Source organism: Odocoileus virginianus, chromosome 7 (genome assembly GCF_023699985.2).
Source record: "Odocoileus virginianus isolate 20LAN1187 ecotype Illinois chromosome 7, Ovbor_1.2, whole genome shotgun sequence".
Classification (NCBI taxonomy): Eukaryota; Metazoa; Chordata; class Mammalia; order Artiodactyla; family Cervidae; genus Odocoileus; species Odocoileus virginianus.
In genome coordinates, this window is record NC_069680.1 from 49,652,988 (window position 1) to 49,671,322 (window position 18,335).

Consider the following 18,335-nt stretch of genomic DNA (forward strand, 5'->3'; position numbering starts at 1 on the left):
TTTTTCAGTGAAGCTGCGGAGAAAGAGAAAAAAGGAAAATAAAACATATTACAGGGACTTCCCTGCTGGCTCCGTGGCTAAGACTCCACGCTCCCAAGGCAGGGGTCCTGGGTTTCCTGCTTGCCACGACTAAAACCCGGGGCAACCAAATAAATATTTTTTTAAAAAACACATTACATCTCTCCACTTTGGGGGGAAAAATGTTTTTCTTGTGTACTTGGGCCAAGTCAAATGATTTTTGTTGCTATTCATTCTCTAAGTCATGTCCTACTAACTCTTTGTGACCCCATGAACTGCAGCACACCAGACTCCTCTGTTCTGTACTTCATTATCTCCTGGAATTTCCTCAAACTTATGTACACTGAGTCAGTGATGCCATCCAACCATATCATCCTCTGTCATTCCCCTTCTCCTCTTGCCTTCAATCTTTCCCAGCATCAGGGTCTTTTCCAATGAGTCTGCTTTTTGCATCAGGTGGCCAAAGTATTGGAGCTTCAGCTTCAGTATCAGTCCTTTCTTTTTTTTATTTATTTTTTTTCCATTTATTTTTATTAGTTGGAGGCTAATTACTTTACAACATTGCAGTGGTTTTTGTCAATGAATATTCAGGACTGATTTCTTTTATGATTGACTGGTTTGATCTCCTTGCAGTCCAAGGGACTCTAAAGAGTTTTCTCTAGCACAATTCAAAAGCATCAGTTCTCCAGTGCTCAGCCTTCTTTATGGTCCAACTCTCACATCTGTGCATGACTACTGGAAAAACCATAGTTTTGACTATTTGGACCTTTGTCGGCAAAGTGATGTCTCTGCTTTTTAATACTCTGTCTAGGTTTGTCATAGCTTTCCTTCCAAGGGGTAAGCATCTTCTAATTTTGTGGCTACAGTCACTGTCCCCAGTGATTTTGGAGCCCAAGAAAATAAAATTGGTCACTGTTTTCACTTTTACCCCATATATTTGCCATGAAGTGGTGGGACCAGGTGGTTAGAGGTATTTAGCCCCCAGGCCACCTGTAGCAGACCTGATGCAATGCGTCACAATCCCTGGCCCACCTCATTTTACTGAGATCCCCCACACATTTTTCCAGCACCCCTCATCAAACATGGGGTGGCCGTCATAGGGACACAAAACAGATCAGTAGCTGCCCAGTGGTAATGGAAGGAGGTGACTAGATATAAAAGGGAAGAAGGAAACTTCCGGGTAGATCATGAAAATGATCTACTGATTAAAGAGAAAACTGCTGCTGGGTCTTGGGAGATGGTGTGAAGAGAGACAAAGGACATTCTAGGAAGGTTATTCCAACATAGATTACAGTTCTGTTGTCTTGAGAAATAGGGTCATCTGCTGAGGCTTCACCACATGGCACAAATTTCATTCCTATGCTCTTTAGAACATCAGTGAGGAGCTGGAAACACAAGACTCTGTGGAAGACTGAAAATACCCTGTCAGCTGAACCCTAGTTTTATCTTCAAAAGGCCTTAAATGGATTAAACTATGGTTCAACTTTTTTTTTCCCCTTTGACTGCACCATGCGGCATGCAGGATCTTAGTTTCCAGACTAGGGATTGAAACCCAGGTCCCCCTGCAGTGGAAGTGCCGAGCCCTAACCACTGGACCGCCAGAGAAGGACAGGAAAGCCTGGCATGCTACAGTCCCTGGGGTCACAAAGATTCGGACACGACTGAGTGACTGAACAACTACAAGAATGAATGAAATACTAGAAACAGTTAAGAAGTGACGACATGAAGACTCATATTCTCAAGTTTTAACAATGTTCACTGGATCCCAACAATTTCATTTGTAACAGAGAACAAATCTGACTCTACATTGAGTCTATTCCTTTAGCTCAAACCCTTGGGCTCTGTTGCCTATGCTTACTCAAGCTGGTTCTCCATCTTCTGTAAAAATGTCGTCATCTACAGCCTGAAATATATAGGAAAGCCCATTCTCAAGGCTCTGACCTTTAAAGGTATAACACTTTTCTCATCATATAGAGATAAAAAGTTGCAGAATAAAGAAGAATATTTGTGTTGTTGGAGGTTTACAGGAACAGAGTGACCTGACCTACATGGACAGCTACAAGAACAAAGGATTCTGACACCAAATAGTTTGCAACAACCAACCAACACCCCCTCCCCACATCCATCCCTTTCTATCTCGGGTAAAATGGTTGTTTGGGACATGAGTCCACCATCTTCTCAGTTTTCTGGCTTTCCAGATAGTCGCTGTTCCTTGCCCCAACCCCTTGTCTCTTGATTCACTGGCCTGTCGTTTGGTAAGAAGTATGAGCTTGGGTTTGGTAATACATTCTCATTCTTATTTTACAGGTGAAGAAGCCAAAACCCAGAAAACTGAATTTAGACCAGATCTGAACTCACAGGACTCTTTTTACTCCACCTAGTTATGGTAAATCTGAGGTTTCATGCCCAGCATTAAAGTGATGAATAGCAGTAGTCAGGTAGTTCCCAAGGTTAATAATTTCCCCAAAGCATTTAACCAGCACCCAGACAAAGCCATCCCAGGGGAGAGGGGTGGAAGAAAAGTAGGTTAACGGGACTTAACTTGAATTTCAGCAGTTGCCTCTCAAAGGAACATTTAAAGAGCACAAACACGACCCCACAAAAGAGTTAAGACAAGTTTTTGTTGCTTTACGTATTTCAGATACTGTATTTTTTTTCTCTAGAAGTTCAACTGGAATCTTTCTTCATCATGCTCATGTAATCTTCCTTCCAGAACATGTGAAGAATGTTTATAATGGCTGTTTTCATTCAAATCCTGTCTACTAATTCTATCATCTGTTTCACTTCTGAGTCTGGTTTTTTCTTTCTTGATTTTTAATATGAAAAACTTCAGATTAATGACTAAGATATCTTTATGGGCTAATTGAAAGTGAGTCACTCAGTCATGTTCAACTCTTTGCAACCCCGTGAACTATATAGTCCATGGCATTCTCCAGGTCAGAATACTGGAGTGGATAGCTGTTTCCTTCTCCAGCGGATCTTCCCAACCCAGGGATTGAACCCAGGTCTCCCTCATTGTAGGCAGATTCTTTACCAGCTGAGCCTCTGGGGAAGCCCAAGAATACTGGAGTGGGTAGCCTATCCTTTCTCCAGCGGATCTTCCTGACCCAGGAATCAAACTGGGGTCTCATGCATTGCAGGCAGATTCTTTACCAGTTGAGCTACTAGAAAATTCCTTAGGATAATTAGTAGTCTTTAAAAGTTGCACTCAATCATTAGTAGGGTATCAGAAAATAAGATCTTTAGAAAAAGAGCTAAATACATTTAGTTCAAAAGAATTCAATGTAATATGGAATTAGGGGAGACATGAAAGACAGATAAGTTTTAAAGGACAGAAACTCAATGTTTCATGTTGACATAAACATTTGACACAAACCATACCTTCAGAGTCCTTTGGACAGCAAACTAGTCAATCGTAAAGGAAATCAGTCCTGAATATTCATTGGAAAGACTGATGCTGAAGCTGACGCTCCAATACTTTGGCCACCTGATGTGAAGAGCCGACTCAATGGGAAAGACCCTAATGCTGGGAAACACTGAGGGCAGTAGGAGAAGGGAGTGGCAGAGGATGAGGTGGTTGGATGGTATCACTGACTCAACAGACATCAGTTTGAGCAAATTCCGGGAGAGTGAAGAACAGGGAAGGTATGCTGCAGTCCACAGGGTCATTGAACAGTCGGACACGACTTAGCCACTGAACAATAAATATTTACCAAGCACTGAGTTCTTCCTCTATTTCTAAGGAAAATGTTTAAAAGTTTGGGTCTGAATTATATTAATACATTAGTCACTGAAAACAACCATATATCCCCAAGTATTTTCTAATTCAAATAGCTTATACATTAAAGGGCCCAGATTTACCTCTAGACTTGGACATAAGCACCAAAAAAGTTTCTAAACCAACTATTTCGATTTTAGAAGCCCCATGTGAAAGAAAGAAGTGCACATACAGCTTAAACTTTATAACTTACATGTTGTTAAAGTACTCTGCTTGAAATCCCATTTTCTTCAAATTCTACCTGAAATAAGAATGGCTATTTCCAACATGCAGATTAGAAAACTGAAGCTGGCAAGTGACGCCAAGTCCTGAATTCAGAGGTCTTGAGTAATTTCTTGGTCAATATTGTCAAGTTACAACTAAAACCTCACTTCCACAAGAAGATTTTTGTTAACTCATCAAATGACGAATCAAATAGAAAACTCTTATCATTTTTGCTTAGTCACTCAGTCGTGTCTGACTCTTTGCAACCCCGTGGACTATAGGCCCCCAGGCAAGAATACTGGAGTGGGTAGCCATTTCCTTCTTTATGGGATCTTCCCAACCCAGGGATTGAACTTGAGTCTCCTGTATTGCAGGCAGATTCTTTATCATCTGAGCTAGTGAAGGAACTGGTACTCAAACATAGAACTGATCCTAAAGTTATGCTTCCTACAACTAGGAAGAGAAAACCCTACAGATGGATTTAAGAATATATACCAAATGTATTTTCCCAATCCTGACCATATATGTGTGTGTACATGTATATGGGATTCCCAGGTGGTGCTAGTGGTAAAGAACCTGCCTGCCAACCTTATATGCAGAAGATTTAAGAGACACGGGTTCAATCCCTGGATTGGGAAAATACCCTGGAGGAGGGCATGGCAATCCACTCCAGTATTCTTGCCAGGAAAATACTATGGACAGAGGAGCCTGGATAGTTTATGTGCTCACAGTGCTGCAACGGTTCCCTAACGGAGTAGACTGCCTGGACTCAGGACACCCATCTCTCCACTTACAATGCAGGGAGCTGAACAATGCAGATTCCTCATTCCTCACTCTTGCTGAGATCAGAAATTTTATCTTCCTGAGGAAGAGAAAGGTACTATGGAGCCACACCCACTCAAATCCTTGCTCCCAAGTATACTGATCACCTTTGTAGGCTAAAGTCCATAGGGTCGAAAAGAGTCGGACACAACTGAAGCTACTTAGCACATGTGTGTGTATATACATGTATCTAATTGTTTACAGGTAACATTTTGAGAATGAGTGTGGTTTTCCTTTCCTTTTCATAATCTCCAGGTTTATGGTTTTCAACATATGTATGGTACAGTGCACAGATCATAAACTCACAGTTCAATGTACTTTCAAAACCTCAGTACATTCAGATAACCAGCACCCTGATTAAGAAACAGAGTAGTACCAGTCTCTTTTGTTTCCTCTTCTTAAGCTCACTTTCAAAGGTAGCCTTCAGTATTCAGAATCCAAGACGAATGTCTATCAGGAGCCACAGGGAGACAATATTCATTTTCTGACTCAAAGACCAGAAAGAAAGAGATAGGGTATGAGGCTCAAGAGATTCATTTTAAAAAATTATCTTTATTTAGGTTTCTGATTCAGCACATGTATCAAAGGCTAATCAACATAAAGAAGTAAATAAGACATTAATTGGAAGTCTTACATCTCTCTAAATTCTGACCAAGAAATGTCAAGATTGCCACTATTAGCAGAACTCCAACCTAGTCAAGTTGTAGACAAGCTATTATGAACGACATACAGTGTGCACAGATACGCAGAGGCCAAAGACATGCTAGCACTTGGCTCTCTTCTCCTCCTTGTTGATGCCTTTCCTCAGGACAGTCCACTTTTGCTTTCCATGCCTAGCTCCAAATAAAGTCCAAAGAAGGCTCAGGGTCAACCTGATCCAACACTCTGCTGGAAGAATGCATTCTCAAACTGTTGTGCCTGCAACTTTGTTTTTGCCAGGATGAAGTTCAGATCGAGATGTACAATACAATCTAGATGACAGTGCAGACTAGGTCAAGAACTAAAGTTGAGCAGTAACCCGAATTAAGGCATGAATGCACACACACACACTTGCACACACACATCATCCACACTATCATGAACAGAAGGTTCCTTCCATTGCCTAGCAAGAGGCAACCAGGGCTTGGCAGTTAACCGCAACTGCTGAGCACTCTGGAACATGCTCCCTATAATTTTATACTAACAGCTGTGTGTGTTTTATCCAAAAAAGAAAAAAGAAAGAGAGAAGAAAGAAAAAGGAAAGAAACTAAAAAAAAAAAAAAAAAACAAAAAACAAAAAAAACCTAACAACAACAAAAATGCAAAACCAAAACAAAACCCCAAAACCTAAAACCCCTTAATCTCTTACAATGGCTCTTGAGCATGGAACTCACATAGCAGCGTCAATGGCTGGCTCTTTTGTAATTTGGAAATAAAAGGTTGTTTTACTATGCATTTCTTTGGTAGTCATCACTACAAAGTTATCAGTGTTGGTTACCTATAATACAAGTACTAGATAGAAGAATCAAGTTATGCAGAAATTATTTCTTCTGTATTGATAAGATAAAAATAGTGAGCTCTCCAAGCACAAATTACTATGCTTTTTCTTGCCTTATTGTAAGGGCATCCTCTACAAGCAAGGCTTCGTGCAGGAAAAGTTCATGTCTACCTAACAAAGGGCGATAACATATTCTATCTTTCTACAATTGAACAGTTAACAAAAATTCACATTATCCATTATTTCTGGTCAAATCAGTGAGAAGCCAATTACAAAGGGGCAGCAGCAGCACTTGGTGTCAAAGCCACATTCTGGTCACACATTCATTCCATGGTTGTGGTCAGGCTCTCAGGAGCTCAAAATTTCAAACTCCTTTCAATGAACAAAGGAGTGAGTTAAATCAAATCTTAAATACTTCCACCATCTGCCACATCACTATAAGTCTGTCTAGAATGCCAGCATGCTGGATGACAGAGAGCAGTTCAGAGCCCAGAGAGGCATCAGGTGTTAGGGAAAGTAATTTGGTTTTGTATAAAAGGCATGGTCATCTGGCGACAAGTACTTATTCTATTAGCAGCACAGTGATAGCCAAGGGTCTCTGTCAGTGAGACAGGAAAACGAAGCTATTGAACCTGCTGTGGCTCCCACCTGCCTTCCAAGGCTTCTGGGAGTCAGTCCAGGGTTGTGGGTGGGCAACAGGAATAGCAGAAACTGCATTCAGCCCCCAAAAGACATGCCCCAGGTATGTCAGCTTCCTGTGGGCAAGGAGGCTTTTGCCTCTGATTGGGCTTGAGGTGGAAATCTTTGGGGTCCTTGGGGGTTACACAACTGCCAAGGAGCTGCCCTAGCAGGTACTGCCCAAGGGCGACAGGCTCCCACAGGGTTATAAAACACTCAAACAGGACCCGAAACGGCATCAGTTCAAAAGAGTAGTGTTTGTTCTATTAATCCAGAATGTCCACTGGGAGAGGCAACAGATTCATAGTGAAAAAGTGCTGTTTGAAGGAGCTGTGTATTATTTTGCAATGAAATGACTAGTCTAGGGAAACTGGCATCACCTTCCTATAGAAATCTGAAAGTTAAGAACCTGTCTCTAGAAGGCATTTATCAGAACTGTTTGCTCCTCCAAGTGCTTTTTCAGTCACCATAGGACAATGCTTCAATTTTTGTGCTTTCAGGAGATCACTAAATTGCTAGCAAGCAGAGGGAAGATCATAACATTTTAGACTCTCTCTCTTGTTTGAGTGCAAGACCCTCTATCCAACAGCATTGAAACCTACAGCCTTGTAGAAAATTCTTGTAAACATAGACCATATTTCTCCTATAAGAAAAACTGAGAACTGTACCATGCAGGCAACACCTGTTTGCCTGCTCTCAGAATTCCTCAAAATGGCCAAGTGTCAGGAGGGACAGTGAGCCATTGGTGAAATCCCCAGGTTAGACAGGACCCCGTCGGATTGAATTAAAAACCTCAAGCCTCAATAATCAAATGCCAAACTTCTTCCCCATATTTGAGAACTGTACTATGATTATGTATATTACACATTATAAATAAAATTTATATAGACTTATGATTTCTTTCAAACAATTGAGGAGCAATGCTCTCAGTTTGGGGGTGGAAACTGAAAGAGCTGAAAAAAAAAATCCTATTGTTGCTTTTACTCTCAAGTTCTTAAGATGCTAGTCAAACACTATTAGCCAACAAGACTTTTTCTCATTCTGTAACTCTTAAATATGCATTTGAAGGCAAAAAATGGACGTTTCTCTACTGTACAATATTAAGTATCTACAATGTTATGGTTCCTTATACTTAGGAGTGTGTTCAGTAAAGAGCTAGCTATGAGAGGTGGTAGTCACAAAACAGGGACTCTTAAAAATTACGGATAAATTAATTTTCAGTTCTCTGATTATATCCAACAGATACACATTCTCATCATAAAATATACATTCTCTAGTAAGTTATTTCCATCCACAGCATATAGAAATATGCAAACACAGGTGGTAAAAATCACTTTACTACCAAAGTACAAAACAGTAACTGCTGAAAAGTCAAAAGAAAGGTGTTCCAAGTGTTAAGAAAAGAGTGACTCATAGTGTTCCACTTTAAGTGAAACCAAACAATTTATTTGGGCTGAATGAATGAAAATAACGCATTCAGGATATACTTCTTTGAACACTGCACTTATTTTTACTGGGTAAAATAAGCAGTCCTCAAGGCTAATGTGCTACTTGTCTCTACAGCTCTTTCCTGCTAAGAGATAAAGTATTTTGTGGCCATTATGCCAAGGTATTCCTATAATGTTCATTTCAAATAGTATCTTCTAATAGTATTTTTGCACCTTTAAAATATCTGTTTGAACTCTATTTTAGGGGAACACAAGTAAAGAATGGAAAGGCAAAATAGCTGTTTTTGTTACAATCACACTGCCTTTGGCAGCAGAAATCACACGGCAGGTTCTTATCAGCCATCGCAACCACTGGTGGGTAGTTAGCAACTCACAGGAGAGGGGGCCAATGTGGGTAGGTTAACATCAAGGATAAAGACAGAATCACACCTAGATACACAATAATTATCCATCCCATGTATATGGAAAAGATACAGCCATGTGAGCCAATACTTTAGGTGACCTTCTTTACAAGAGATGTGGGTGTTGAGATATACTGAACATACCCCATACAAAGTGTATCTGCTAGAAGGCTATATTAAACATGATCTTGGGCACTGATCCAGCTAACTTTCTGTTCTATACTGAGAGCTAGATTTTCAAAGGTCTGAACTGTAGTGCTGAATTATTGGTATGCTTGGTAAACACCATTAGAGTGGGGGGGGGGGGGTGGGGAAGAATAATAACAGCTCAGTAATTTTCTGAAAATTCATGGAAAAAAATATAAAAAAGAGATCCCTTTTTATTTTACAAACCTAAAAGCCAGGAAAATAAAGCTCTGGGGGCCAAGCGAAAAATTGCACACTGCTGCTTAACTACCAAAGAGTCGAAAAGCCGAGGTCCCAGCCAGGGAATGGACGCACATGTAGATTCAAGTAGAACACCGATGGAAAAAAGTCGTCTGTTTAGTGTTGTAGACCCACAACACTGGCTGCGTTTCCGACACACATTTACAACACAATGAATAGTGAAGCCTAGATAACCTCAGTGCAAATAAGTCAGATCCGAATATGCCAGGGAAGGAAGCCTTTGGCGGCGAGTCGACGGCTCCACTGTGTGAATGAGTCCCCACGTGGGGTCTGGACTAAGCACATGCGCTAAGGCTGGGAGGAGGGGTGCACCGAGTGTTGCGAGGCGGCCGCCGAGGGGACCGCGGGCTGCACGGGCGGCGGCGGAGGCGGCGGCGGCGGCTGGACGGGGGTCTGTGTGTTGGGCGACGGAGGCGGCGTGGGCCGCTTGAATTTGTCAGGACTGTTGCTTCTCCGCGGTGAAGGCCTCTGTAGAGGGGGCAGGAACAGCAGGTCAGACCAGGCATACAGGCTCACCCCCAACCCAGCCTGACTTGGGGCGAAGGATGTCCAGAAGCGGACCCATGGAGACAAAACACTGGCCATGTCCTCGTCCGTCCCCAGTGGTTTTCAAACGCATCATGAAAACGTCAACAAGGTGGAGTGTGCATTGACACCTATGAAAAGGCTACACAAAATCACTACGAAATGTGCATTGACCAAACGAATGCACTTGGGTCCTTCAATGAGACTGTCCGAAAATGTCACATCCTTCCCTTAAATTCTTTCTCTGTTGTGTGTCTCCAGTTCCTTCCATCCCTCAAACAAGTTTTCGATATCCTGAAAGCTACGGCTCAACCAAAAATGTTCCTGCTTTTATGTAAAGCTCATCAAACCAGCAAAACAGCTTCAAAAATATCTTACACACTTTTTTTTTTGTAGAATAGGGTTCTTCTTTTCAAGATTCCCTCACTGGGAACATCCTCCATTCTACCCTGTTCTCAAACCTCTATTAGTGACATTTCCAACAAGCCTCTTATTCAACTACATAACCAGCTCTAAAGAAAACACTTGGCTGAGTAGGGCCTGAACCAGATACACATAAGGTTACTTCTAATTTCAGGAAAGAAAATTCTGGATGACACTAGAAATGAATCTAATTTCAGGAAGAATATTGAGGGTCAGCAAACCGTGAAGATGCAGACAATAAATACTTTTAGTTGTGATGGCAACCAACAAAAATTCACTATGGCAAGGAGCTGGCTAGAGTTCAATCACGGCATTGGCCAGAGTGCAAACTACATTTCATGAAGGGCAATTTTTCAAAGAAAGTGAAGGTCAAGATTTTGCCTCCTGAGAAGGATTTTAGTTTCAACACCACAATGCGGCATTGAATTATTGGGAGATATCTAGAAGTTTAAGATGAACTGAAGGAATAAGAAAGGTAAAGTTCCAAGGGCATCAATACCAGCTCCCATGTCGCTATATCAGTCGCTGCCACCATCAGACATAAAGTGCTGCTTCCTGCATGGATACTTACTGTGATACCATGGGATGCTCCCATATGCTGCACATGAAGACCTGGGGAATTGTAATAAGACATTCCGGCTCGTGTCAGTGAAGTTGGTGGCGTGAAACCAACTGTGTGACTTGCATATGAGAGACCTGAAATATAACAACAACTCGTGAGTGTTACTCTGGACTCAACTCTCTGGTGTCTTAAGCATCTAGGAGGCTTAAAAATAGGGAAGTTCCTGGTGGTCTAGTGGTCAAGACTCCATGCTGCTAATGCAGGGGGCACAGGTTCAATCCCTGGTTAGGGAACTAAGATCCCACATGCCTTGAGGCCAAAAAAAAAAAAAAAAAAAAATGTAGAAGCTTCTTATTCATCCACAAAAATGCAAATGAATAAGAGGAGTGATGGGCTCACCAAATGGCCTGATGGATGGATAACAAAGGATATAAAAGTGAAGCCCTGTAACAGACAAGACAGTCCAGATATAAGTCCACGCATAAATGGTCAGATGATTTCAACGAAGGTGCCAGGAATATGCAATGGTAAAAGGGTGGTCTCTTCAACAAATGGTGCTGGGAAATTGGACATTCACGAGCAAAAAGAATGAAACTGGAGCCCTAACTTACACCACACACAGAAATCAACTCAAAATGAATGAAAGATTCACACATACAACCCAAAACCATAAAACTCCTATAAGGAAACACAGGGGAAAGCTTTATGACATTGGTCTTGGCAATGATTTCTTAGATACGACACCAAAAACACAGCCACAAAAGCACAAATAGCCAAATGGGACTAGAGCATACTAAAAAGCTTCTGCTCAGCAAAGGAAATAATCGACACAAAGGTAACCTATGGAATGGGAGAAAATATTTATAAATCATGTATCAGATAAGGGAATAATATCCAAAATATGTAAGGAACTCATCCAATGCAAAAGCAAATAAACAAATAACCTGATAAAAAAATGGGCAGAGAACCTCAGCAGAAACTTTTCCAAAGAAGGCAAACAGATGGCCAATAGACACATGAGAAGATGCTCAACATCATTAATCATCAGTGAAAAGCAAATCAAAACCACAACAGGATATGATCTTACATCTGTTAGGATAGCTATTATAAAAAATAAAAATAAACATTTCTAAAGGTTGACAAGGATGTGGAGAAAAGGGAACCCCATGCACTGCTGATGGGAATGTAAATTGGTGCAAACGCTATGGAAAGCATTACGGAGCTTCCTCAAAAATTAGAAATAGAACTATCATAAATGATCTAGCAATCCCACTTCAGGGTATTTATCCAAAAGAATTGAAAACAGGATCTTGAAAAGAAATTTGCACCCACAGGTTCATTGCAACACTATTCACAGTAGCCAAGACATAGAAACAACCTAAAAGTTCATCAGCAGATGAGTGGATAAAGAAAACATGGCATAAACACACAATGGAATATTATTCAGCCTTCAAAAAGAAGAAAACGTGCTTTTTTTTTTTTCTTTTAAAAGAACATGGATGAACCTGGAGGACATTATGTTAACTGATATAAGCCGGTCACAGAAGGATGGATACTGCATGACAACACATACATAAAGGATCTAGGTCAAACTCACAGAAGCAGAGAGCAGGATGGTGGTTGACAGTGGGTGGGGATAGAGGAAATGGGGGAATTATTACTTGATGGGTAAAACATTTCAATTTTATAAGAAGAATAAGTTACAGAGATATGCTGCACAACATTGTACCTATTTAACAATACTGTACAGAACAGTTAAAAAGGTGTTAAGAGGGTAGATCTCATGTTAAGTGTTCTTATCTCCACTAAAAAAAAAAAAGTCAAGGCTTGAGAGGAGTACAACTGAGACAATACAAAAGTAGAAGACAGGAGACGAAATAAGAGTAAAGTGGAAAAAATAGAATGAAGGGGTAAAGACCAGATGCAAGAAAAGGGAAAGTGTCAAAAGATACACCAGTAATAACAAGACAAAACCACTGTGTTTGTTGTAGCCACAAAGGCAAACAAAAAGCCATCACTGAAAACTTGGCAACTTCAGGATATTAAATGAAGAAAACAAAAAGCCCTATATATCCCAATGTTCCTCCCCAAAGAAACAGATATTTAACCACTTCCTGAATTGATGTTTTCAAACTGTGGTGCTGGAGAAGGCTCTTAAGAATCCCTGGGACAGCAAGGAGATCAAACTAGTCAATCCTAAAGGAAATCAATCCTGAATATTCACTGGAAGGACAGATGCTGAAGCTCCAATACTTTGGTCACCTGCTGTAAAGAGCAGACTCATTGGAAAAAACCCTGATGCTGGAAAAGATTGAAGACAGGAGAAGGGGATGTCAGAGGACAAGATGGTTGGAGGGTATCACCGACTCAATGGACATGAGTCTGAGCAAACTCCGGGACATAGTGAAGGATAGGGAAGCCTGGGCTGCAGTCCACAGGGTCACAAAGAGTTGGGCACAACTTAGCAACTGAACAACAACAACCTCTCCTTCTAGGCTCATCTCAAAAGCTCTCTAAGCTGGTAGCTCTCTCTCCTTTGAAATTAGTTTAAAATTATACCTTCTAATTTTATCATAAATTCTTAGTTTGAAATAGTTTATGATTCATAAGAAGTTGCAAATATACTACAGGATCTCTGTCTACACTTCACCCAGCTTCCCTCAATGATATCTTACATAACCACAGCACATTGTCAAAAACAGAAAATTGACACTGGCCCAAAACAAGTGACTAAAATACAAACTTACTGTGTGTGTGTGTGTACACGTACAGGTGTAATTTTATCACTTGTGCTGATCCAAGTAATTATCACCACAATCAGCATACATAATCATTGCAAAACCACAAGCAAACTTCTTTGTGTTGTCCCTTTAACTGTTATGCCCTCTCTCTAATCCTAACCCCTGGCAAGGACTGATCTGTTTTCCATCACTGTAATTTTCTCACTTTGAGCATGCTATATTAATAGATACGAAATTATACAGTATACAATCCTTTGAGATTAGTTTTTCATTCATCACAATGCCTCTATGATCCTTCCGAGTTATTGTGTATATCAAGTTAATTTCTTTTTAGTGCTGGGTAATATGTCATTGAGTATGGATGCACCACAGTTTAACATTTTAGGGGATATAAAATACATAAAACTCATTATATTTGGCCTTGCATTAATAGTATCTTATTTCTTATGTTTCCTTAGGCCCTGTTGTTGTTCATAAGCATTAGCGGCCAGAGACCAAGTCTTACAAATTTTATTTTTCTCCTAAGTTATAATCATCATACATCTGACCCTCAGGCCCAGAAATACAATAAAGGATAAAAATCCCCCAAAAATCCTAAATAGAAAATACCTCCTAAACAGAATACTGTGGCTTTATGAAGTTATTGTTGGAATAAATTGCTCTTGCTCTACTACAGAAATGCATTGCCTAGAGTAAAAATTTTAAGGTTTATTTCATTGTCCACTAGCTCAAGATTGTGAATTTTAAAAAAATGATTCATTAAAAGCAATTCATGACAAAATACCACTAAGCAAAATCGACACTTGAAAACACTAAAATATTAACACTGACTTTGGATATAAGGATTCTGGATGGTTTTATGAATATTTCTGCTTCTTCCAACTGCCCCCAAATTCCCTCTAACACACCTCTGCTAAAAGTAAAAAAAAAACCAAAACCAGCCACCACAGAACCAAACAAAAGGCAGAAGTTTGAAGATTCTGTTCCTTTGGAGATTATTTTAGTTCTACAAGTCATTCATGAAAACATGGTCTCTGTGAACATTCACGCACTAGATATGATTTCTTCTTTAGCTCTCCCTGATCTGGCTCTGTCCTCGGCACTCCATCAAGGCTGCTCTTGCCAAGTAGGCAGCGTTTCTGTGCTGCCAGCTGCATTGCTACTCTCTGCTCTTTACTGCAACTGACCCTGGGGCAATGAGGGACAGAGCTGACCCCTCCCTTCATGCTGAAAGGCTTTGTCTTCACTTCAGTGATATCAGATACTGGTTTTCCTTCCTCTTTTCTGGGAGCAACTTCCCAATCTCCTTCACCAAGTTTCCTTCTGTACATGACCTTTAAATATTACAGTCACTTCTGGATCAGAAGGGAGGCCTTTTCTCTTCTCCCTCTACCTTCCATGAGTAGGTGATCTCATCTATTTAGTAGCTTTAAAATAGAGTTCTTATTTTAGAATAGTTTTTGGTTTACAGAAAAGTGGCAAAAATAAGTATAGAGAGTTCCTGCACTTCACACACTCAGATTCCGTATTATTATTTGATCACACCACATGATCTTAGCACCCCACTCCAGTACTCTTGCCTGGAAAATCCCATGGACAGAGGAGCCTGCTAGGCTGCAGTCCATGGGGTCACTAAGAGTCGGACACGACTGAGCAACTTCACTTTCACTTTTCACTTTCATGCATTAGAGAAGGAAATGGCAACCCACTCCAGTTTTCTTGCCTGGAAAATCCCAGGGATGGGGGAGCCTGGTGGGCTGCCGTCTATGGGGTCACATAGACTCAGACACGACTGAAGCGACTTAGCAGCAGCAGCAGTCCTCAACCAGGGACTGAACCCATGACCTTGGAATTGAAAGTGTGCAGTCCTAACCACTGGATTGCTGGGAAATTCCAACAGATTCCCTATTATTAACTTTTTATGCCACTGTGGTACTTTCGTCACAACTAATAAACCATCGTTGATACATTACTACTAACTCAGGTTCATACATTACCTGGATTTCCTGAGGTTTTCCCTATTGTCCTCTTCCTGTTTCAGGAATCCATTTAGGATACCATGTTCTATGCATAGTTGTCATGTCTCATTAGGCACCTCTTGGCTGAGATAGTCCCTCAAATTTCCTTGTTTGTTATGACCTCATCAGTATTAAGGTGTACTGATCAGGTATTTTACAGACAGAGTGTCCCTCTACTGTCTGACATTTTCCACGTGGGGTGATGGGCTTTGGGGAGGAAGACCGCAGAGGTAAAGAGCTCTTCTTATCATATCATATCAAGGGTGTGTGTGTGCTAAGTCACTTCAGTTGTGTCTGATTCTCTGCGACCCTATGGATTGTAGCCCACCAGACTCCTTTGTCCATGGGATTCTCCAGGCAAGAATACTGGAGTGGGTTGCCATGCCCTCCTCCAGGGGATCTTCCTGATCCAAGGATTGAACCTGCATCTCTTATGTCTCCTGCATTGGCAGCCGGGTTCTTTACCACTAGTGCCACCTGGGAAGCCCTCATATCAAGGGTACATGCTACAAACATGACTGACCACCGTCGATGTTGACCTTGATCTCCTGGCTGAGGCAGTACCTGTGAAGTTTCTCCACTATAAAGGTACTCTTTCCCCTTCCTTCTCACACTGTATTCTCTGCAAATCCTCATCTGCAGTCCACATTTAGAGATCAGGGAGCTAGTTCCACTTCCATGAGGATAGAGTATCTACGTCAATTATTTGGAATTCCTCTGTAATGAGAGATTTATCTCTTCTCCCTGTTTATTTACTTAGTTATTTATTTAGATCAGTGTGAGCTGATGAATATTTGTTTTCTGTTTGGGTTACAATCTACTATTACACTATTTATCCTTCAAATGTTCCAGCTTTGGCCTTTGGGAACCCTTTTAGCTAGCTCCTGTGTCTCTTGGAACTATCCTCATCTTTGTGTTTTTTGCGCTTCTCCTTACTTTGTTGGCATTACTGGAATGTCCACATTCATCTCATATATTCCCTGCCCCAGGCTCCAGAAACATACACTTCTCCAAAGAGCCTCAGTTCTTTTAACTGGAGAACGTAATTAGAAACCAAGATAGGGACAGCAGTTATGCTTGTTGCTAGTGTGGTATAGATCCTTTTAAAAACTTCATTATTTCTCATGCCTGATGTAGGCACATGAAAACGTGCTAATTGGGAATGGCTTTTTCTTAGGCTATATAAAATAGTGTACAACTTCAAAAAATTTGCTGGAAAAAATAATACTCTATATAATCCACATGTATAAGTCCACATATAAGCAAGAATTTTTTGTAAGTTCTGGGAAACGTTCCTTTCAATCAAGTTGTGAGATAGCCCTCAAAATATTCCAATAAGTTAGTGAAAATACAAGACTGCCAATGTTAACCAGAAATAGTAAGGGAAGAAGAGCCAAGATACTTAAAATGGAAATGAAAACTATAGAAACAGCACAGTTCCACTAAAGAAGTGATTAGATATTCATAATATTGAGAACCACAAATTCTTTCAATAAAAAATAAAAGTGAAAAGAAAACTCGAAAATTCAGATATTGCTCATGTATTATGCATGCAATGGACTAGAGAGAATAGGAGTAATTCCACTGCCAAAAGGAGTTTATAATCTACTTTGATGATATTCTAGAATTTCAAAGATGGCACAAATGTTCTCACTAAAGCTGGCTGAAATTTAAAAAGAAAAAATCTCTAGTTGTTACTTACTATGATGTAGTATTAATGGATAACCAACTAGCTTGTCTATACAAGGAAGCCCCACATTATAGCAACAGGGGCAGCAAAAGCCAAAATTCTGTGCGTGCAATAAATCTTCTTGCAGAGTATTTGTTACCATAGAAGTTAATATTCCCAACCAAGGTCTCACTTTCGTTTTTGATTTCTTTAGTGACCACAAAACTACACTTAATGAATTAAAAATCACATGCATTTAGGTTTAAATCAATCAAAGAGAACATTAAATTATACTTAACATGAATCAGCATCACTATGAGATATAAAAGCCTTCCTCTTTCTTGCTTCTTCCTAACTCATGACTTTCTTCCCCATCAACAAATCAGAAAGCAAAGAAAACCTTTATCCTCCTGGTAGTGAAACCCAAATGCTCTTTGGGGAAACCTGAGAGGCAGCTCAGGAGAGAAGTTTCTGGAAAGATCTCAAGGGCACTGCAGAGCAGGAGAAACAGACTCAGGAACATCCTTTGGGGCCAGGACAAGTGATGACTGTGCTGAAGATCCACAACAGAAAGTCCTTTTGATTTGCAAACAGCCCCTCTTTACCCTGTCAGATGCCGGAGAGAGCGTGCCAGCCCCAAGTGGACAAAAGCTGCCACACTCTGTGCTGGGCTTTTAAAAAATGACCCTTCTAGAGATGTCCTTGGTGGGCCAATGGTTAAGACTCTGCAGTTCCACTGCAGGCGATATGAGTTCGATCCCTAGTCAGGGAACTAAGATTCTGCATGCCACGTGGCTTGGGCAAAAACAGGCAAAAACCAAAAAGTGTGACCCATCTTACAAGAAGTCATAGCGGCATAGTGCTGGGCTGGATCCTAAACTCACAGAACCAAGCCGTTTCTGCCTCCTGCTATCCTCAGCCACCGGCATGGCTGCGGCACTTCTCCTCTGTCAACCTGAAGGGCACCCATCCTCGGTGTCCCGTTATTCCAACAGACAAAATGAGATGACACCCTAACGTGAAGCTGTTTCACTGTCCCAGACCACAAAACCTTCATTGCTGCCACCCTTTTAAGCTATAACCTTACTTTATTCTGCTGTGAAGCTGCCCCTCCAGCCCCCTGC

The 18,335-nt window shown here is 40.8% G+C and overlaps 1 protein-coding gene across 2 annotated transcripts in view; it reads right to left on the minus strand.

Annotated features, from left to right (window-relative positions):
* Positions 1-5,354: 5,354 nt before the first annotated feature.
* Positions 5,355-18,335, minus strand: part of CCDC6 (coiled-coil domain containing 6) — a 109,606-nt gene continuing 96,625 nt past the window's right edge. For both annotated transcript variants that reach the window (XM_020897117.2, XM_020897119.2), the window contains exons 8-9: positions 10,793-10,917; positions 5,355-9,741 (exon numbers count right to left, since the gene is read on the minus strand). In XM_020897117.2, coding sequence (XP_020752776.2) covers positions 9,562-9,741; positions 10,793-10,917 — 305 coding nt within the window. In that variant the 3' untranslated portion in view covers positions 5,355-9,561. The remainder of the gene's footprint in view (positions 9,742-10,792; positions 10,918-18,335) is intronic.